Source organism: Struthio camelus, chromosome 2 (genome assembly GCF_040807025.1).
Source record: "Struthio camelus isolate bStrCam1 chromosome 2, bStrCam1.hap1, whole genome shotgun sequence".
Classification (NCBI taxonomy): domain Eukaryota; kingdom Metazoa; phylum Chordata; class Aves; order Struthioniformes; family Struthionidae; genus Struthio; species Struthio camelus.
In genome coordinates, this window is record NC_090943.1 from 57,714,923 (window position 1) to 57,738,664 (window position 23,742).

General features: G+C 39.8%; 1 protein-coding gene across 3 annotated transcripts in view; it reads right to left on the bottom strand.

Moving 5' to 3' along the window:
- Nucleotides 1-9,505: 9,505 nt before the first annotated feature.
- The window catches only part of VPS41 (VPS41 subunit of HOPS complex), a 111,996-nt gene continuing 97,759 nt past the window's right edge, over nt 9,506-23,742 (bottom strand). For all 3 annotated transcript variants that reach the window (XM_068935936.1, XM_068935935.1, XM_009679432.2), the window contains 5 exons: nt 23,380-23,516; nt 14,949-15,048; nt 14,156-14,200; nt 12,652-12,731; nt 9,506-11,009 (listed from right to left, as the gene is read on the bottom strand). In XM_068935936.1, coding sequence (XP_068792037.1) covers nt 10,929-11,009; nt 12,652-12,731; nt 14,156-14,200; nt 14,949-15,048; nt 23,380-23,516 — 443 coding nt within the window. In that variant the 3' untranslated portion in view covers nt 9,506-10,928. The remainder of the gene's footprint in view (nt 11,010-12,651; nt 12,732-14,155; nt 14,201-14,948; nt 15,049-23,379; nt 23,517-23,742) is intronic.

Sequence of the window (23,742 nt, forward strand, 5' to 3'; positions counted from 1 at the left end):
ATCCAGTATTATCATCTGTGCACCTCTGAGGAGGGTGTTGCTCCATTTTGAACCACCCGTTAGGTAGCTGAAGAGAGAAGCAGCTGAAGACAGCTATGCCCCTGTGCCTTCTCAAGCGCCAACTGAAGACCCCCCACCTCCAGGCCCCTGGTGACTGTAGTGACCCTCCTCCAGACTCCTTGTGTTGCCCCCACACAGCAGCCCTAAGGAAGCCAGGCCCTCTCCTCACCTCTCCCTTGGGGCTCAGGGTGGAAGAAAGGCCACCTCTTCATGCCCCAGGGCCAGGGGGCAGTGCAGGGCAGGAAAGAAGGGCTCACACAATACTTGAAATTCAGAAATTCTTTTATTGGCTACCCTGTAGCGGCTGCCTGGGGTCAGGACAGCCCCCTTCATCGCTGTCTTTTGGCAGGGGGCTGGTGGCTGGGCCCAGCTTGATGGACATATGGCACCCTGGCTCTCCTGGGATGCCTCCGCCACCTTGCTTGTTGGTGGGCCGTCCCAGGCACAGGAGGGTTTCGGCAGGCCATCTTTGCCAGGGGCAGATCCACTTCCATGGGCTCTGCTTCATCACACGCCAGCGGGTCGATCTCCATCGGTTGCGGCTCATCCTCTGGAGGGTCCACATCCATTGGCTCGGCCTCCTCATCTTTTTAGGGTGGCCTCACAGAATCTTTGATGGCCCAGATCTTTTCCCAGAGTGAGAGCCAAGCAGTGGCTCTCACGCACCAGTGGGGCTCCTGGCACAGGACCTCTGAGGAGGCCTGCCCTGGAAAGAGTCAGAGAGCCCCCCGCCGACAGTTGGGCTGGCTGTGGGGGAGATGCTCCTTCCAGGGCCTCAGGATCACACAAGGAACCTGCAGATGCTCTCTACGCACCATCCAGAGGGTAGCAAGCAACTCTCTGAGGTTTTGTTTTCCACCCGCCGCTCCAAGTCTCCCCAGTGCTCCAGGAGCAAGAACCTCAGTGAGTTCTGGGCCGGCGCCAGCGCCCCCGCTCGTATAGGGGCAACCAGCAGAGAGGCGGCTTGTGACGTCAGTGGGCAACCTCCCCCTGCCAAGCAGACCCGTATTTGGCAGTACAGTGTACCCGAAACTCAACAGCTCTTCTATTGACTACCCCATGGAAGATGCCTGGGCTCTGTTTACTGCCTGTGGGATGCCTTTTCTTCACCCCTGTTCATCTATCTTCTGGCAGGGGGCTGGACAACCTTCAGGTGGCTGGGTCCAGGCTGATGGCCATGAGAGAACCTAGCCCTCCTGGGACAACTTTGCCATGTGTGTCAGCAGGCAGTCACAGGCACAGCAGCGTTTGTACATGGCAGCTTTGCTGAAGGCAGATCAGCCTCCATGGCTTTGATGCAGTCTTTTGGGTGGTCCACTTCCATGGGTTCCATGTCTGCTGCACAATGACCGGTGGTGTAGCGTGGGATAGGAAAAAAGGGCTCTCACCACACCTTAGCCATCGTCTCTCTTGTTGAATAGCAGGAGACCACGCACAGGCCTGGTGGGCTAATGCTTTCATTTCTCACCACTGGAATATCTGACTTCATCCCTACTCAGCTGCCTTCTTATAGGACACTGAACCAGTTTCAAGGAACCGGGCCTGGGTGAAGGGCATGATGGACCCTGGCCCTCTTGGAATGATTTTGCCTCCTTTTTACCAGAAATCCCAGGCACAGTGGTGCTACCCTATGCCAGCTTCACTGGAGGAAGATCAAGCTCCATGGGTTCAACAACACCTTTCAGATGATTTTCCTTCATCTCTGAGGGTCCCTCGCCATAGCAGATTGTTCTGGAGAAAAGAGTGGCATCTTTCATGCCAGTGATTTTGTCCCAAATCTCATTAAGCTTATTCTTTGTCCCAAGGTGCACCATCTGGTTCATTCTTTGCAGGCCCCCCCCCAACTCTGGATAGCGGAGGATGCCTATACAGCAGCCCAGTGACTCTTTCCTGCTGCTGGGAGTCCCATGAAAGCTGCCTCCTCTGAGGCCTCCCCTGGAAAGAGTGGCTAGACCTTCTCCAGAGCCTGGGCTGACTGTCAGGGAGATGCTTGTTCCAGGGACTTGCAACCAACCACCCAAGGAACCTGCTCGAGACTCTCAATGCACCCTGCAAAGGGCGGCAGTAACTCCCTGAGGCTTCATGGCACCCTGCCTGCTCCCTGTCTCTTTGCTGTGACAGGAGCAAGAACCTCAGTGAGTTCTGGGCCAGTCCCATTATTTGGGGTCTGGGACAATTCGCAGTGTGGTGGATCATAACATCAGGAGGTGCCTGTGATGTTGGGCCCAAGTGCACAGGCAAACATGGGTCTATTTTGGGCTGGGGCACACGGCCTGAGAGATAGATGCTCTAATTTGGAGGAACAGGAGGCCAGGCTCACCCTATTCTCAAAGCAAGCTCTCAGGTAGGTCTTGGCACAACTTACCCTTGGTGAATCTTAGGTGGCTGTTCCTGGAAGCCTTCCTGTTTCATGCATCTCAATGCATTTTCCAGAGGATTTACTGCATAGTCTTCCCAGGGAACAAGGGGAAGACTGATTAGCCAGTATTTCCTTGGATCTTCCCACTTGCCTGTCTTGAAGATCAGTGTGATGCTTACATTCTTTAAATGCTGAGTAATCTTCCTTGATCACAGTGACCTTTCAAAGATAACAGCAGCCCTCACAGTGACTTCAAGGAGCTCCCTCAGCACCACTGGATGCACCCCCTAACATCCCATTGACTTGTGCGTGCTGAATTGGCTTAAGAACTCCCTAATTGTATTTTCCTGTCCCACAGACTCTGCCAGTACGCTTGAGGAACTGGGAGGCTCAAGAGTAAACCCTACCACTGGGAACTGAGGGAAGGCATTTCAGATAACAATGCTGGTATTTGGCCTCCCTGCTCACTCAGAAATACATTTCCTTTCAGAAGGGAGAGATCATTTTGTGTCATGGGTAAATAACAATAGGTAGCTCTCTGGTTCCGTTCAACTTCTTAAAAAGTTGCAATGTTACAGCAGCTGCATCTTATTTTCTCCCACTTCTCCAGTGCAAATTTAACATCCAAACTATTGTGACAGAAACAATTAGAGATTAGATGCTTGGCTCAAAATACACTGGGAAGTTTTTTTTTAACCACAAAGGACCTCATCTCATTTCAGTTAGTGTGAATGGACAGATGTCACTGTCTCTGCAAATTCATCACCAAGGAAATTAAAAAGAACATAAAAAATCGATAGTGTTCTATAGACAGAAATAAAACACAACAGGGCACTGAAGAGAAAAAAGTGCAATGAGAACAGGTCTTGGTTTGATCAGGTACTTGTGGAGTAAGAGTTTCAAGCTAAGAAGTACCTCAGGCTAGGGAAACCATTTGCTGACTACTCTTCTCTTCCTTCCCCTTTCTCTTCTCCTCAGAGATAAATGGCACAGGACACAAAGCAGCAGACTTCCTTGATTACATCTCTCTTCCCTGATGTGTTTCACAAAATGCATTTTAAATAAAAGAGCAACCGAAAATACTTGACAACATTCTCAGGAGAAGAGTATTTTAATACCTTTTGATCCGTGAGCAGGAGAGGTATAAGTTGCATCTCTAAAGAGCTCTTACCAAGAGCATCCCTGCTATCTGAAAAGGACTAGTTAGATACTCTCTTTGCTCACTGCATGCGCTGTGTCCTGCTGGACAGTGATGGAAGCAGGAGAACCAGGAACACAGCTGTTGACTTTGCAGATTTATAGCCTGATCTTCCTATACTTGTAGTAAACCTGATATTAATATATGTAGGTTCACTGGCAGGTTAATGAATTAATATTTTGAAGCTGAATTCATGTTTGTATAATGCTGTGAGAATCTAAAGATGAAAAAGACTACAGAAGTTTCATTACTGGATAATTCATAATACATACGGAGCTTCTTGCTCCCGTAATACCACCAAGCATTAACATCCATTTGTATACATTTCTGTAGATCAGACCTACAAATTGTTTTTAGGTTCCTGCTCCTCTAGCAATAGCTGATCTTAGAAATGAAAGGCACAATTATTTTTTCTATAGCACAAAATTGGATATGCCTAAACTCAGGCGAATTTGTTACTATACTCTTCTATTCACATTTACAAATTAAAGACCACAGTAAGTACTGAGTAGAATGTAAGCTACTCTAGAAGCATTATGATAAAATCTCTGGGTGCAACTGAAGAAGACAGTCACAAGCTTCTGAAAATCTGAGAAGAAACATTCCAAAGAATCCAAACAAGGTACTATGTACAGGCTACCCAAACCAAGAAACATTAAAGATGGATTTAGGCTGCCTGAATGAAAACAGAAATTGAGCTCTTCTATTTCAAAAATAAAAAGGTTGCTTCACATCCCATATGCTCCCATAGGCTTTTCTTGTTATATTATGAATTGCTGATGTATCCTGGTTCTTTCCTCCTCTTTTTCCTGTTGTTGGTGTTGGGTTTTTTTTTCTTTCTTTCCCCTATTCTAAATTCTGAGAAATATGTTGGGTCACCTGTGTGTCACAGACCTATAAACTAAGATTCTCTTTGATACAATCCACTCTGTAGGCTAATCACGCCTGGAGAAGAGACAAGCCATGTCCTAGTATTGTGACACTGTTCCCCTGTATCAAGGGCTAATGAGCACAATCAGAGATGAGTAAATTTCAGTTTATAAATCTGTTCACATCTTTCAGAATAGACAGAATTGAGATATTAACCACTCATGATCCATGAGTAGTCAATAGCATTCTTGCAAAAGAAGGCCATTATCTTCCTGGAAAAATTCCAAATTAATTACTTTCTATCTTGATTGCCCCTTTCTTTCAAATGGCTACAATAGTATTATTTATTGTTCAAGTTCTTATAAAGCATGATATAAACTGCTAATTGTCATGACTTACCCAGAAATAGCTCAATTTCAGTAGCAGATAACAACATTCATGTATAACGTACATTTGGTCAAACACTTGATCATGAGTTTGGAAAACCATGTAATATATTGCAGGTTTAAACTCTATTCATGCTTTATATATATGCTCAAGATGACACACAAAGGAGCAGTGTAGGAGGCGCTGGTTGTATAGAATTTAGGGTGGAGCCTGGTTGACTTTACCCAGTCTATCAACTTTTAAAAAGGAAGCTCTGATTTAAATACCTTATTGAAAATCTTTTTAGTATGTTATCAACATGCTAGCATGTCAAGCTGTTAGCAGGTGAAAGCTGATTTTGTTCATCACAAATACATTACTGTACCATCCCCAAAATTGTTTTCTTGTGATGTCTCTGTGAAGCATCTTTAAAAACATGCAAACAAACATTCTCCTTCAATTATTGTAGTAGTTTAGAGGTAGAACACAGGAGTGGTAACTATGCATGAAACACTGTGAATGCACCCTGCATGTACATCTACAGTAGTGTTTTAAGTTGGATAATGAGTGCGCTCCATAGTTGTTCCCTTTGGTGTGGTTTGGTTCATATAATAAAGAGGACTTGGAGATCAGGAACTAGATTTCTCTCAGCTGAAACTAAACTAGAAAACGTGTTCCAGAAGTGTAGCTAATACACTCCAGCTGCAAATGGTTGTCAGTCCACAAGATCAGACTACAACCAGTCCAAAGTACGTAACTCTGAGATGTGTATAGCACAGATGTCAGATCTTCAATGTCAACTATTTTGCTTATTTTCCTTCTAGTGGGATCAGCAGTTTCTTTGGCTAAGTATATGTCACAGCAATGTGTCCAGCGTTAAAAAGAGTACTTCAAACAAGGAAAATCCATTCTGTATGTTCCAATGGTAAATTACGTATTTGTTTCATCTGAAAGCCTTAGTTTTTACATCTTTCTTAACAAGACTGAAAAGAACCCTTTCATCTTCCTTTCTTCCATACCACTGGTATGCTGGAATAAATCACATCTTAATCTTTTGCAAACTAAACTGTCTGACCTCTGTAAGTCTCTCTCTTGCAAGCATTTTATCTAGTTTGCACATACCTTAAGCATTTTTAGTCCATCTTCTCTGAATTTAGTCTTTAAAAATGCACATAGCAGAATTTGCAGTACTCCATTACCAATTTCAACAATACTATCCATTTGTCATCTCTGTGTTCCTAATTCTTTTATCCTTGGCAAAATGTTACTACTACTTTTTTCATCACATCTTTTAACTTCCAAGCCACATTCAGCCATTCACCTGCTGTGATGCCTTTCCAAAGCATCTTATACTGATATGGGCTGGATTCTGTCTGTCCAGATGTGTAACTTGAGGCTTGTGTGATAAGCCAATCTGCTTATCATTACATCAGCACACTGTTAACGTTCATTTGGAGAAAATAAAAAACCCTGAATTAGGCCTAGGTTGAACTGGAAATAATCCAGCATCAGTGGCGCTATCAGCTATGTTTTATTACAAACTCACCAGTCCCAGAACAACTTAGAATAAGTAAATTGTAAAACCCAAATCAGGTTATAGCATACTGTGTAATGCTGCAAGCAGGGTATGTTTTCTCCTTTGTAGGGCCTGGCACTTCTCCTAAACCACTGCAGGACTTCATGATTTAGAAAGAACTGTCAAAGTTACTTCCGGGCTTCTCCTCCTCACTTGGAGGATATTTTTCTTTAGCTCTGAAAGAAACCATATGAATAGAAGGTAAATCTAACAATGCTACGGTGCCATATGGGACTCACTAATGATGCATATTGCCAAAGTTAAAAAAGCAACAGCGATATATCCTACAGCCAATTGTGGATTTTATCTGCTTTTTATATCAAGCTGTTGCAGCAGAAAACAAGAAAAAATGAAAAAAAGGACAAGAAAAAACTAAGAAGCAGTTCTATTATTTTTGCAGGAACTCCGCGTTACACAGGAAAAAAGGTATCTAGGATGACAACACAATTAGAGTTATGCTAAAAACTTCAAAGCCAGCAAAATCAGCTCTCCTAAATTCTCATAGCAGCGAATACTTTTCATAAACTACCTCCTCCAAATAATTGACTGAATTAATCTTTATTTACGGCAGTCTCTTCACTATATATCCTAAATTTAAGACTTTTCTCTTTCAGGCATAAGATATTAAGAAATCCACATTAAAACCTATTCAAAAACGTTTCCATGATGTTAACTGTGAATTTTAAGAAAATAGAATTTTTATTTTAATTAAGAATCTTTGTGAAAGACTTCCATATATAAGAGAAAAAATGATACCATCAAAACACAAAAGCCTAAGAAGCGCACACAGCAAACATTTTTTACATTACAGAAACCACGCACGCTGTATAGCACCACTATGTATCACTCCTCAAACAAGCAATCTAATTCTGAACGCCATCAAAAGAGGCAGCTTACACAGTTAAAAGCAAATTCGCATTAACAAATCAAACGAATTGCACAAACCAAGAGTGAAAAGCCTATTCCTACAAACTGATATATTCAAATTATATTTAAGAGTAGTACCATTATTTATTAATTAGTTGAATTATATCTTAACGGTAACACCACTTCTGCATTTTTACCGATCCTGCTCAGATGTAAAAGCTTAATACGATGAAGACTTTATAGAAAGGGCCAGTAACAATATAGCTCGAAGACACCAGGCATCAATCCTCTTCAATCCCCCCGGGCATCTGCAGCTGGCGCTCCTGGACCACTTTTGCTGTGAGTCAGCCATCAGCACCGACCGACATCGATAGCCCTCAATATCAAGCAGCAGCGATGCCTCCCAAGTCCCACACCTATCAATAGGCGTCGATTCCGCTCGTTCTCGCCTGGCACCTATAGCTTGCGCTCTCACACCACTTGGGCTCTTGGCAGGCACCAGAGACCACCAACATTGACCGTCAGCCGTTTGGCGGGGCCGCGCTCACGCTCGATTTCCACACGCATGCTGAGGGAACAACCTCTAGAGCTATCACCCCACGGCGAGAGGCATCCATTGCTCTCGATCTCGACAGGCAGCCAGCCCAATCCTTTTCCTTACCTATCCTTTTGGGACCGATAGCAGGAGGTATCGAGAAGAAATCCAACCAAGGAGCCGGCCGTAATTCTCCATCTCCCCTGGCCTCTACAGCTTCCCTTCTTGCACCCGTTGGGCCCTCGCTATGCACTGACGCCCACCAACATTGACCGTCCTCAATATGCAGAGGCCTCGAGCAGGCTCGATAGCCACACGTACCGCTCGGGAACCAAAGCCCTAGCTGGCACTCCCAAATGCTAGCCATCCATGCCGCTCGATCTCCCCGGGCATCTGCAGCTGGCGCTCCTGGACCGCTTTTGCTGTGAGTCAGCCATCAGCGCTGACCGACATCGATAGCGCCCGATATGGAGTGGCATCGACGCCTCCCAAGTCCCACACCTATCGAGAGGGATCGCTACTGATAGGCGTAGCGATCCCTATCGATAGGCGTCGATTCCACTCGTTCTCGCCTGGCACCTACCTATAGCTTGTGCTCTCGCACATCCAGACCTTCCTGAAATACTTTTTTTTTTTCTTTTTTGAACTTTTTGCAACGTTAATCCAAGTTCACTAACAGAAGTATTCTGGCGATGTGAATCTACTGAATATCTGAATTTTTTAGACTTCTATGTCAGATGTTTTTTATGTTGTCAAGGTTTCTTATGAAGAAAGGTTAATTAATATCAGGACTGTACGTATCTCGCTCTATCTCTATGAGCGCATTTAGATTTCAGTAACATTAAAATCGTAGTTCGTGAAGCCCGAAATTGTATTGGCCTTTGATTTAAAGAAGCATTTGTTTAGATTTGCATATAGGCATTTATGATTACTTTTACAATGCAAAGAACGTGCCAGGGTATAATGCAATACAATTGCGAGTGATAGCTGCCTGTCAAGCTGTATCATTGAATAGTCACATGCTTTAGGGACCTTTAGGGCTAAGTTCAAATAACAAATTGACTTTGTGTAAATTATCCTATAACTGAGCTTTAGAACACCTTGTGGCCTAACTGTAGAAGAGCAGAGGAAATAGTTCCTAATTAACCTTTCTCCCATGCAAGCAGACAGCTTATGGCATTGCAGAGTTCATTCTTAAGGTATAATGTGGAAAACTTCCTACAGGTTGCAAGCAAGATATTTTTTTCAAAAGTTTCAAAACTTGTCTGCTGGCATGCAATTGCTCAAATTTCATGATGAAAGAGCCCTTGAACTTACTGGCTTATTTAGTTTCCAAAAATCGGAAGTGACTTTCCATTAAGCGTGGTAAAGAAGGAATAAATGAACAACATACCTAGGAACGCGTACGAGCCACTGCAAATGAACTGCTACAGAGCTAGGGTCCAATTCTTTTGGGTGAAACTTGATGTACACAGACTGTCGCCCGCACTTCAAGGTTCCTGCTCTGTTTTTTTTGTCTCTCATTTAATATACTGCAATTCCACAAATAGTGCGCATCATCTCTTATCTTTTCCAACCTGTTATCGTGACAGAATATTATGACTGTGTATTTGAGAGACCCATCCTTTTACTGACAGCTTTGTCTTCTGTAACTATGCAAAATGAAACATAGTATTTCTAATATACTTAACATTTTATTCCAGGATTAATCATACAGATCTACACAGCGGACAACAAAATCTCACACTGGATTGCTAGACCAGGTCAACCAAATGCCTGGATGATATCAGGCAGGTAGAATGGCATGAATTTACACAAGCTAGAAACCCAGCTTTCTGTGACACAGATTATTTGAAGGTGTACCTACACAAGAGTGAAGTACAGAAGAACTCAGAGGTGCTACGTTTTCCAGTTTTACAGATAACAACAGTATAGTGATACTGCAGTATTCGAAACTTGTGATATTAACTACTTGTTTAAATCTCACAATTGGCTGTTGGAATAAGGCATTTTTCCTTTCAAACTTCAACTATTAAAAAAAGGGGAAAAATATCTTGGTAGTCCTGAAATGTGACTTTTCTGTGGGAAGAGGTGCTTATATTTAATTTCATCAGGGAACATTAGGGAGAGATTTCATTACTATGAAGAAATTCTGAAAGATCAACTCCTTTGCATTCATCAAATAGAACACTGGCCAACTAAATGTGCTGTTGTTTTTATTTGTTTTTTTTTTTCTTTTAAACAAGCAAGTAGACTTATTTGACTGTTCTCTTTTAAGTTTCTAATGTCTAAAGAAACTCTTGGAGAACTTATTTTTCAAAATCCATGTGTTTTCCTGTACTTAAATGAAGTTGTATACTACATCTATGGTTAGAAGTATAAAGACCGAGTGCTAGCATTTAAAATTAAAGTTTCAGGATAGGTTTAACATAAGAAAATCCCACCTGTTTAAATGCTGCACTTCAAAGATCAACTGACAAAATAATCAGTTTCTAACAAATTACGAATGCGTAACCACACAGCAAAGGTACATTCTGAATGTGTGGAATTAACAGTGAGTGAGCATGCTAATTAAATATATGATTCAGCACACAGGTAGCTTCAAGTCCCAAAGCAGATCCCCTGAAAGCATTCAGACTCCTCATGAGTATCAATTTAAACTGTCCAGTATTAGACTAAATTAGGATTAAGTAGTCTGGGGGCCAAATTCACAGTAATTAGTCTTTACCTACAATATTTAACCATGATCTTGATAATGGCTCCAAATTGTGAAGCATGGTAACTGATAGCAATCACACATCTCCCAACTGTTTTTTCCTCCTGTTGTATTTATCTTTCCTGTTTTCTCTGTTTAGTAAAGAATAAGCCGAGCAGAGGAACAGCGAAACATGAATTGCATAACAAAGAATTACTATGGATTTCAACATTTTCTCTTTCCAGAAAATGCTCATTAAGTGGGAGATAACTTAAAGAGATAAGTTTTCAATCACAGTCAGAATTATATACAGCAGCTATGATGACTGGCACAAAATACAGTAGCCCCATGTGACCGTAATAGAATTAATGTCACAGACTGGCTTGGAGAGCTGGAACACTGCTATTTCTTCATCTCCAGGATTGCGCTTCCTGGCCCTCGGTGTTTGGCACTGCAGATATTGCAGAACTGAACAGGAGAAACCTGGAAATTAGAAAGAAAATGAGAAGCTCTTAGGGAAACGTAGCCAAGTTAGAATCTGCAAAGATGAATGAAAGTTGCTAACATCTTTCTAAATGTTAGTATTCCCAGCAGGGCTGTCTCCAGTAGGATACATTGGTAAGTAGATACAGGATGGTCATATAGTGGAATGCATTAAAATAGGCTATTCTGGAGTCTGGAGTAAAAGGGCAGGGCACCCCGCCATTCACTCCAAGTTTCTCCACTCCAGGAGAGTAAAGTCAAATTTGCTTCACAACAAAGATGATAAATACAGAGTTAAAGTGCCTCTGATTGCTTTTATGGAAAAAGAGGAGAACAAGTCCCTCACCATGCTGCCCCAGTTCCACTGACCACCAGGTGTCGTAGCCACAGCTCTCTTTGGATATTTTTCCATCCATTTTCAATAGCTGAGGAACTGGCCTGAAAGCCATTTCATTTGCCATCACATGAGCATGTGTGTTTATTATTACCTTCTGTGTTTAGCCTTGTGCAATGCTTTATGCAGGCATTGCTTTCCTTTCAGTACATTCCCAGGAACCAAGTATCAGTAACACAACTGATCGCCTAAGGCCGAGAAATAGTATAGCAGGGGAGAATACAGTACAGATTTATTCTGATACTTATGTATTATTAAGTTATATATCATATACATTATGTAACACAAATGTCACATTTAAAAATCAAATCTGGCATGTTACCCAGTACCTCTCCCCCGCAAACAGAGAACATTACATAAATTTTAGATTATTCCTCAGATAATCAAATTTCTGGTAATACTGCTTGAATAAAGACTTACTAGCAAACTATCAACAAAACTAAAAGAAAAACGCCAGCGAGAGCTTTATTCAGCAAGTGAGCTAACTCATTAAGATTTCTGTAACATACTTGAGTATACATGCTATAGCATGTGGCTACAAACACTCTACTTAATTTGTTACTTTCTGATTCAAAGAGATTCAAAGTTTTTTGTTTTTTTTTTTTAAACTAAATGTTCATTTCCAGGGAGGGAGACAGAATCAGAAAAGCTTAAATTCCATTTTCTTTTTGCTCTTGTTACCATTTCAATGCTTTCAGTCCTAAATTCAAAACTGCTTACATCTAGAAATTACTTGTTGGTTGTTGGTTTTGATTGAAATCATTTGATACTGTGAGGAAGAAAGATATATTCTGAGCATGAAAAACAATTATAAACATATTTAAGTATTCACTTGCTGAAACACAGGTATTTTTTCTTCCACGTCAGAATCATTTAATACAACTCACTTGAGAACATTTCTTCATTCTCGCTTTTAATTCATTTTTTCCATTGCAGCTCTATAAGTATGTTAATAAAAAATTCAAATAGGTCATATTCCTTGTATATCTCAAAGCTACATTTCCTATTTAGATTGCAGAAAGTGCAAAAAGACTTCTCGAATAGCAGCAATTTCTTTCTAAATTCAGTGTATTTTGGTTGCAGTAGAGCTAACCACCTTTTCCCTAGTAACATACTGCAGGACAACCTCATAAATAACTACTGCAATCACATTATAATCCCCGATAGGCCCATGCCCTTCTCCATAGATCAGAAAAGGAAACAGTTCCTCCTTTTCTCTTTGACAGAGAGACTAAGCTAGTTCCTTACTGTGTTAGATACCGGGAGGCACTCTTTGTGAAACATGTGTCTGCAGTGGAACACTACCACGTTGAAGGACTTGGATGCATCTGGGAAAGGAAAAAGTAAAACCATTACAACAGGACAACGAAACACAGAATTCAGTGGCTGCAGTAGTACATGGCTGCCTTCCTTTATACATGCAGAAACACAAGGTAATATCTTTCAATCTGATTTATTTCCATATTATTCTAGACCATTTGTAGAAACCATGCATGCAGAAAAATGTTTTCAGGTCCTGTGACCCAAACGTGGAGTTATAAGACAATATTGTTCTGGGCTTAAACGCAGCCAAACTTTCTAGCTGATATCTTTCATGACAGTATGTGCTACGTAATGAATTGGGGAGGGGGACAGTATTCTACCCCCATATAATTCAGTCACGCTGAAGACAGCTTAGCAAGAAACTGTTGTACTTATGGGGGGAATGTGCCTTTTGAATTCCAAATGAATACTTACCCCAACTAAAAGTCTACATATAACAATTACATATTCCAAGAATTACCATGTCACTCATCATTACATATCCATCATCCACATTTGAGTCCTTGGCTCCCATTCAGTCAATATACACAACCCAAGGCACTGGCACATTCAGTTCTGCTAGGTTTTCTACCACCATGTGACTGCCTCTGGTCTTCATGTTGGGGCATGGGATCAAAGCAGAGCTATCTTTTAGTATTGTGAGGGGGTGGGAGGGGGGAAGGGATGGGTTTTTTGGGGGGGGTGGTTATGTGTATGTGTTTTTGTTTTGTTTTGTTTTTTAAAAGCAAAACCAGTAAAAACCTGATTCAAAAACTGGAGGAGATTCCATTGGGATATCCACACTTGGCAAACAAAAAAATAAGTGTATCCATATATTTTTTCTTAGGTATTTTTGTTTGGAGATATCATGACAGATATTCTCCTGGTCAAGCTATTCTGCTGCTTTAGATGTTAATTTTGCATTACAGTTCCCTCGCAGAATGTACATCTTTAATTTGGTGAATTTCTATGTTCAAGACTAACTTTAGAAGATGTTTTGAAACTACTGTCTGTTACAAGTTGTTTCAAATATGATAGCAGTGACTGAAGCCAAGAGTTTCCACCCTTGCAGACAAGAGGTATGTTCCAGGAAACTTCAGTCTAAATCAGACAACAGACTTGTACAGAATTTGATGGCAATAGCGTATTCTGATGGAATTAAAGTTGTCTTCCACTCCATATATTTCAAAATAGAAAATAAGAAAGTCAAAGGTAAGAAAGAAACTTGAAAAAAAAAACAAAAAAACCCCCTAGGTTTACTGCAACACAAAAGTTCAAATTAGACTCCACTCCCATGTTAGGGGTCATAAATAAACTGTGCACAAGAGACTGACATTTATACGGTGATTACCGAGGGGCACTACTATACATTTCCATGAATAACAATAAATGGTATTTCCTCTAAAAATAAAAATAGAGGACTTATTTCTCTTTTGGAAAAATAACCTACCTGAAGGAAGTATTGGAGAAAGGCATGATTCACAGATATTCTCCTCTGGGGGGGAAAAAAAACACTCATAACTATTTTGTTAACAAACAGTGTGTTTAGTTTATATGAAAGAGGCATATTACTATTAAAGAAATGGATCTTAGTCTTAAAGTATTTATTTAAAATACCTTGTGTAGGAGATTAAAGAGCAATATGGAAGCCACATTTCTATGAATGGCAAGAAAAGCGTTTAGATCCTCTGACTGTGGTGAGGGCAGAACCTCATTAGCTGGTCTGTCAAAGATCAGAGCTGCAGAGGCACATGGCAAATGCATAAAAAAGCAAGAAAGGCCAGGGAGCTGATTTCTGGGCAGTATTTTGTAGCAGAAGCGCTGATCCTCTGTCTTTCCATCAGCTCTTGCCTCTTAGTATTAACATGCACCTCTCGTGAATTACACCACTGCTCGCATGCATCATTAGTGCCTCGGAAAATACCTTCAATTACTTTCAAAAGCTATCTTGTAGCTTTTGCTTCGGTTGCAGATTATCTGAGTATCTTTGTGGGCACTTAACATTTTTCAACTTTTATAGACAACTTGCAGGATGCAATACATTACTGGCTGAGGAGAGGCAGATCAAGAGGAAGAGCTGCATGCCGGCACTTGGCACTTTTGAGATACAAATGCTTCCTCTGCAAAGGAAAATATTCAGGATTTTGAACAATTTCCACACTGGACCCACACGTGGCCCAGGTCTATAAACCAAGCAGAAAACTTCAAAATCTTGAAGGTTACTACATTTCTTCTGTACCTACCATCCACCAGAACACCCTTCATCTGAGTTCGATGCATTTTCTTCAGTAAGGAAAGAGAGTCTGCAACAAGGATCTTCTTGCAACCTTCCCGCAGCAGGATCTATTGTGCAAAGATACACAAAATGCAACAGATGTTGAACAGATAGGCATATCTGCTCTCTGGGCAAATCACTCTGGGGTTCTGCTGCCACAGAGAACACAAGGAAATAAGGAACGTTTTAGCCTTTTGAAGCTATTCTACCTTCACAGCGGGGGCAAAAAGGAAAGGAGGGAAGGAGGAATCCCTTCCATCACCATGACCACTACTACTTAAATGAAAAAAACATACAAAAAATATATAAAAATATATATATATTGTACATTGTATATATTGTATAATATATATATATTGTATATATATATATATACAAAAAATATATAAAAAAAGGAAAAAAACAAATATTTGTAAATACACTGTAAATATATTTTTATATAATATATAAATAATGATCTTCTTGCTACAAGCTTTTCTTAACAAAATACAACTGAGACTTTAAAAAAAAAAAAAAAAAGGTGTCCCTCACAATTAGTTTCCAAACAGTATCAAAACTTCCTCCACCCACAAGATCTTTCCTGCCTACCTCAGGAAAGGCAGTTGGTAATCCTTCCCAACTATTCTAAATACATGGCAACTCAAACTTTATTTGTTCAAACATTTTCCTGCTGAGGTGTTATTTTGTAAGCAATATTAAACAGCTATATAATTAACCAAAGGTCCATAGTTTGTTCCTTCTTAGCAAAAATCTCCTCTCCTCTTCTACTTATTTAATATCTTCCACTTGACTGCCAGACAATTACATGTTAATGTTGTGAAACACAAGCCTGGAACCAAGGGCGTCAAACTATACAGAGCATTAGTTCACTACGTCTAACGAGGCAAAACAAGGATATCTCAATTTCAATAATTGAGACTGGAAATATGGAAATATTTATGGAAATATGACAAACCCAAATAAGTCTTGCAGAATATTTCTTTTCCTCCTTGTACTATATGAATGGTTGGGAAATTTGTTTTCCGAGACCACAATTCCTCTGGAAAGTGATTTCAGAGGCTCACAATCATTTTTAAGCTGGACAATCCTACTGAAAAAAAGGTAGTATAAACAGCGTCCATTCCTTCCTCCTGGTTAATTGTGCTGCAGGAGACATTGACCATACTAAAAACAGAGCAAGATGCAGCTAGAGTAACTACTTGAAAAGGAGTAAAATAGGTTTTAAGCCAGGTGAACACTGTCCAAAAATTCGTGTCTCACATACACATTGTGAATTGATCATGATGGACTGCCAAGAGTGACATACAGTTAGGACTGCACATCTGAAATACATTTAAAAATTAAGATTGAATAACACTTTAAACTTTTCAAACTGGGAATGTCAGCGGGTGAATCACATTCTCCAGTATTAGATACACAAAGCTATAAAACACTTTAGAGCACAAGAAACTCAATGTAGCTCTAAAGGACAAACATTTAGAAAATTTATCATTTTTATCTGCAATAATCTCAGGAGCTATCTAAGTATGTTTTTTCCCCTTCCAATTTCATCCAAGGACAAAAGAGAAAGGCAAAAATCTGTTTCAAGTATAGGAAAACGTCAATTGCTTTTTGCAGGGACAACTGCATGGCATTATTTTTCAGAATGAGTGCTCTGCCTGATTCAAAACATCCTAATCAGCAAATTATATGACAAAGATATGTAATGACTTAGCCACAAAAGACATCAACTCTCTATGTAGGAAATGCTCGGCAGGCTGCACTTAAGCATGGGATTTTTCATCAGCTTATGTTAGGTAAAGGGTGCAAATAAATTATCAATTGAGAGGGCTAGATATACAAGGGGAGGAAGGGTGCACAATTTATGATTTTCTACCTAAAAATGCAGTGTGTCAATGGGGAAGCTTCATTAAGGAAAAACAAAGTGGGGGCAGGGGGAGAGGGAGAAAGCAGACATCATGAGGTCACTGGAAAACCTCAACTTTATTTAATCCTTAAAAAAAAACAAACCCAAACTACAATTAACAGAGATATTTCGTAAGCCTCATGCATGATCTTACCCCCGTTATTTAAAATCTGCTAAGATTTTCCACACCACATTCAGTGACATTTTGCAAGACTGTATTTTGTTAAAATTGGAATACAGTGTCAGCCATTATTATATAAAAGTTGCAATGAAGGATGTAAAATATCAAATCCCAGGGTAATATATCTCAATGATTCTGCAGAAAGACATTTGAGGATCTCAAAGATGAGATGGATAATTTAATAGCTATAGAGAGAAAGAGAAGCAGCAGAGGAAATTTGGAGGTGAGGCAGCGAGACGAAGAATATATTTGAATTATCTACTTTACATCATGAGGAGGGAAAAATATATAACTACGCGCCCTAAGATTGGGCTAAACTAGTTAAAATTGGCATCAGTTATAAACTGTAATGAAATCATTTTCTAAGGAGATGAAACATGACTCAAAGAGGATGGTACCTATGCAGCAGAGTCGCATGAAACTGGACTTTAATCTTTAGAAACACATGGCTGTGAGCAGGTGTAGGACAGCACAGTGCAGCTAGCAAAGGAAGAATTTTAAGCAGATGGAATGCCTTTCACCAGATTAATGAAAATCTCTGGTACCAAGAAATTTATTCTGGAAAAAAAAAAATCCCAGTCATCCTCTGACTACATTAGGGAAGGTGCTACTGAACAGTTCACATCACAAGCCACAGAAACTTCCACTTAATTACAAAAATAGTCCTGATTTACAAATGCATAATAGTATTTGCAAAGGAAAACACTGCAAATATATATGTACTTAATTTAAAGAGTATTCTCAAAAGCTGTGAAAATAAATTCAGACCATGATGCAGCTTAGCACTCAAATGAGTGCAAATTTCTCAAGGATAATTAACAAAACGCTTCCAAAATGCACCACCACCATTAAAAGCTATTTATTTTTAGTCATTACAACCAACATCCAGATGGCCACTGTGCAAGCTGCCACAGGCGCCCCATGGCCTCCAGGGAGTCTGAACGGAGGCTCGTGCATGTTCAGGAGCCAAAAAATAAAAAATAAAAAGAAAACCAACAACAACAATTTTTCCAGACGCTGTTTTAAACAGTGTTCACAACATCAGTGGGATCTATCCGCTCATAACCTCTGTTAACTATCCATCAGAGAGCTACTGCAGGTTCAGTTGAAGTTTAAATTAGTAAGTCAATATTTGAGTAAAATGGCTAATCCATAAAACCTAGAGGTATGTCAGCTCAACAAATACTTTGTATGTTAAAACTAGGAAAAAGACTTAGAAGAGTGAAATCTTCTAATTCAAATAATGAATTTAAATTCTAATTTGAATAATGACTTCTTCTAACTGTCATAAAAAAGGGTGAGAAATTAAGCATTTCTTTCTAAGATGAGGGAGGTACCTACATTTCTTCCAATGATACGAGTGTTCCCTAAATTCCACATGAGTGTAACCCAAAGCTGAAATGGCATTTATTTTATAAATTTGGAAAATGCAACAGATTTAAAACTGGCACAGGAGTATATAAATAAGGGGATTTTCCTATCAGCCTTCTTTGCAAACCACAAGTGTGATATATCACACTCTAAAAACTACAGACCTGGAGGGTGATTACAAGACTTTTCTTCACCAAGGCTCCTCCATCCCTTATTCACAAATTAAGGCTACTGGCTTAATCAGATACCAGAGACTTAGACATGTGCGACTCATTTCTTATTCTTTTTCAATTTAACTTCCACAGAACTGAATGTAAAAGGAAAACACAATGTTTGGAGGTATAGTACAGAAAGGTCTTAGTTAAGATCAAACAGTTGCAAAAACTGAGGAATTCCAGTTCCAAAGAGGCTGCAGAAAAAATTATCTGTAGCACTATTTTCATTGAAAAATAAGAGTTTGCATTTATATTTTGTAGAGGAACAGTAGTAAATACTGACTTTGCTATAATGTTCAAATAAGAGTATTACTAGCATAACTGTGTTGGCTAAGGGAATTTTTTTTTTTTTTTTAAAACAATCACAATGGTAAAGTCCTAATGGGAATAAAAGGATGTGTCCGAGTCTCACAGAAGTAGCGTCTCCAACTGTGGCAACGGAAGTACATCCGAATTACATCACTTTCTGGTGTCGATCAAGCCTAAGCAGTTTGATATCCATTTCATTCAAAAAGCTCAAAACAAGCAAACAGCGCTCATCCCAGCCCACCACCCTCACTAATGCAAGTAGCAAATTATCTGCGCTTGACTATTGCCGACAAGTATTTGGACTTCTTGGTTCTCTTACCCCCACCCCAGTAGAAAAACACCCTTAAGGATCAAAAGAATTTAAGGACTGTTACAAGGCTGTTAAAAGACAATATAGCTGGCTGGCACTCTAATGCACTCTTACAGTCACACTGGCATCAGATTTGCAAGTGCACAGAGACAAAGTTGAGTTTTGATGTTATGTCTTTGAAAACACTTTTAAAAGCAAGCGTTAAAGATGAAAATTACTGAACTTCTGTCAGGATATCACTATGAGTTGATTCAATGTGGTTAGCCTGTCATCGATTTGAATGGGATTTAATTATGTTGAAAATAGTGACTGAAGAACGGTAATTTACTTGCCATTAAATAAATAACGCTCCAGGAATAAGTCTTTTCTAATAAACAAGCAAGTCCATCCTTAAGACCACACATCTTCACAAATTTATAAATCAAAGGAAGTAGCCCGAGGCCTATTTTATCCATAAATTTGTGTCACTGAAGACCTAGATGTCATAAGTTACACACAAAATATGATTCAAAAGTTTCAGACTACACTTTACTCGATAAATACTCCTGTTAAAATGCAGATACTTGGAACTTGGTCTTTGCTGTCTGTCTTCATAACTTTGTCGTCTATGAACATTACCGTATATAAACACTGCAACTGGTATTATTCCAGCAGTAATTATAATTCTTCACCATCTCAATAGCAAGTCAGTGTTGCTCAATTACCTACTGTGTTTCTAATTAACTACTCGGATGCTGACAAAGGAAAAAAAAAAATTGCAAAAAATGATCCTTGGGGGAAAAAACACACCTCAAACTTCTTAAATCAGAGCTTTAATGCCAATATGAAAAGCACTTAAGCAAGTGCTTATATCCTTTCCTGTTTAGGAAGATACTTAAGTCCATGCTCAGCTTTAGGTTTAGGCAAAATTGCATTTCCTGAAGAGGGAAAATAAGAATGGGTATTAACAAGCAGCTTAATAGATCTCTGCTCATAAAGCAGAGCTATAACTCCACAGCAACAGTATATTGGCTATTTGAAATGATGACCTAAGAGCAAAGAAGAAAGTCTCACAGGACATGAATTTTATTTTTACCCAACAGAATATTTAATCGTTTAAAGTTGCACACTCAACTGTTGTAGCAGTTCAACGGATGGGCAATAACCATTAAACTGAATTAAACAGTCTGCCCCTTCCCAGCATTAATAAAAACTTATTACTCAGGAATGATCCAGGACTCAAAAAAGTTACAATAATTGTTGTTATATTAGCAGATTTCCTTGATGGATGCTCTAATGCCACTCTGTAAGTCACATAAGGCATACCTTGGCAGCGATTCAATTTGATTCAACTGATTCTGCTAGGATATAAAGCTTTGTTTTAAAAGGGACAAGAACTGTGAAAGGCACTGCTTTTAATTCCTACCTACATTTAAAATCACATCTAATGCAATGTTTATTGCTAAGGGAATTTAGGATTAGAATAAGAATTTTGTATTTGCACACTTACATAAGCATAAAACAATCTTACTCATTTTTTCAGGGCTTGCAAGAGGAGGCTAGGAGGGTGCAATTAAGCAACGATGCCGCAGCCAGAATACCTTTTTGGAACTGATGTGAAAAGGTCAGCGCAGTTTGCAAACCAGGCAAAGACCTGCAAGCCAAGGAACAGGTTCTGCCTTAACCTGCACTCTTCCCTTGTGCACCTCTGCACAAATATTTTCTTTTTTGCCTTTGAAAATGGAGACAATAAAACTTATATGCCTACAGAGCTTGAGACCTAGAGAGAAGAAGTTACAGAAAGTCCTAACCAATGTCACTGTAATTAGGTACAACCAAATGAAACATGGATCACTTCACAAGTTCAAGAAGTTTGGTATGTGAGGTGGTACAAATCGGGAAAGTTTGACTGAAATCCAGGGAGCCATGCTAGGCCAGAATACAGGACATGGATTTCACACCGTGAACAGTCACAACAAAGGTGTGACAGGGCTTCATACAAACACATCCGAGCTTTAACACTCCTCACAAAGCAGCAGTAACAACGAAGCTCGGGCAGCACTGCCCTCGAGTAGGGAAGGCCACTTACATTTATACTCAAAGTCCCCGTCATGCCCTGAAGCACACACCTAATGCAGAAAGCAGTGTTGCAATCACAACCAGAGCTTGACAATTTAAAGCTACTTAGGTCTGTCTGCACAAGCACTGCGATCGCATTTTTAACTTTCAGTGTAAACACACCATCTGTTCGTAACAGCGTGTTTTACATTGCCTGTAACATTTCAGGAACAGACTTACTTTAAGCTACAGTTTATATTTCTCTCAAGAAAACCAGTCCCTTTATGATTTCTCTTTGACTTCAATGTAAAAGCAAGCCAACCAAAAATTACATTAAGCTTCCCTAATTTCTATTACTCCTATGGGACGCAGATTTTAGCCCTAGAGCTATTCAAATCTACTTCAAAATGAATGAAACATATGAATGATCCATGAAACATATCAATGCTAACAGCAAATAATTTTAGATATCGTTCTGGAAGTTGCATGCATCCTTTTAATCCCAAAGTAATTTTGTTAAAAGCTGTTTGAAGACAAGACGATTCTTCCTTCCCCAGTATGTGACCAAAGCACTTCATCAGCTTTGGCTGAAGCCACACCATCCATACACTTGGCATGCACTTCGTATATATCTAAAGCTGCACCTATGCAAACAGCACTTTCTCATTCTGCTTGTAGACATACAAAAAAGTTCCATTTTGATGTCAACAGACGGCTGGAATGGTAGCACCAGCAGCAGTGCAAGCAGCAGGGACAGTGATAAGATTAACATGCAACTGTTTAAATGCAGCGTGCTATTTAGCTAACATTACCTTGGAAGGATAATGGTATCTAATGCAATCAGTTAAAAACCTGGAAGTAATGCCACGATATGCAGTATATGCAAACATTTAAGTGTCTCTGGGGCAGCTCCTTGCACATAATGGGTGTACAGGAGAATGTGACATTTAAAATGCTTCTTTGAAATACTGAAAGTCATATCTGAAGTCCATATGATAATAAAATAATGAGAAAGCTTTGGAGAGGCTTAGAACTTGTCTTACTAAAAGGCCTTCTGTGTCAGCGAAAGCTCAAGCAGGTCTAGGCTTGTTTTGGTTCAGGAAGAGAGCAACCATGACCTTGGTGACAACCATCAAACCTATCTATTTGCTGCAATGTGCAAAGAGCAATAGCAAATGGGAAAAGAATGTTTATGGGGTTCAGAAAATTGCAGTTTTAGCTACTTACAGGGCTATGTTTTCTTGAACTCCACATCGTTGCCCTAGGGGCTTTTAAACTGCTCTATGTTCTTACTCTCTCAGGAGAGAAAGGGACAAAGCAGTGTCTTGGAGAACTCAAGTCTGGGCCTTCTTTGGTAGCGGGACATATAAAATATGCAAGGCAACACACACTGTTGTTACCTTCAAGAACATGAAAGGGTACCCCTCCTTTAAGTTCTTAAAACATGCAACAAAACCAGTCATGTAGGAAACAGCACAGATATTTGCAATTATGCTGGGATAAAAACTCCCATAAGCCAATCAGCAGTCCTTTTTTTTTTTTTTAAATGCATAAATGTCACTACATTCTGCACAACAAAAACTCAAATTCATATGTGTCTACAAGTTTGTCGTCTTTTAGTTAATATAAGACATTTCACATATGGCTCTAAAGCCTGGTGATCAGTTTTGCATGTGCACCTTATGTTCTGCCTCCTCATGTATGAAACTTGGAATGAAAAATAAAAGAAGTGGTCAGAGAGGCTTTCCAACATAGGACAGATTGGCAGTATAAAATAGTCCAAATCGCTCAAGATCCTTCCAGTTCCACTTACCACCAGGTTTATGATAGCATGGAAGAAACTTAGAAGTGCTTGAAACCATTAAGAGAAGAGACTATTATGTAGTCTTGATGTTCATTTCTACTCCTCGTGTCAAAGTTTTCTATCAACTCACAGTGACAGAGTTACAGGACTGAAATCCTAACAAAACCAATAAACCTTCATGATGGCCAGTTCTTGTGCTTTTCAATGGCAAAGTGGTTTTGCTGTCTCTCTGAAAATGAGCATCACAGAAAGGATGCAACATTTACCTGCAAGTTGTAGTCCTGAAGAATTTTCACTAGTGAGTCTCTCAAATTAGGAATCTCCATACCTTCCTTAATCCGGTGGATCAAAAGAATGGGATCAACATGCGTTCCGATATTGTTCAACAAACCAGTAATAAAAGCTGTGAAAACAAAGAGACAAGAAAATTAAGGAAAAAATGCAGCAAAACAGCTGATGAAAGGGTGCTTCAATGACAGCTACAGGTTTTGGCTGAATCTATGGCAGCTTAGCACTGAGAGATAACACTAAGCCTCTTTCATATTCACTTCATATGTTTCTTGCAGTTATATTACTTGAATACAGGCTTTTGGGAAGGAAGAAGGACACAGAGTCTGGCAACTCACAGA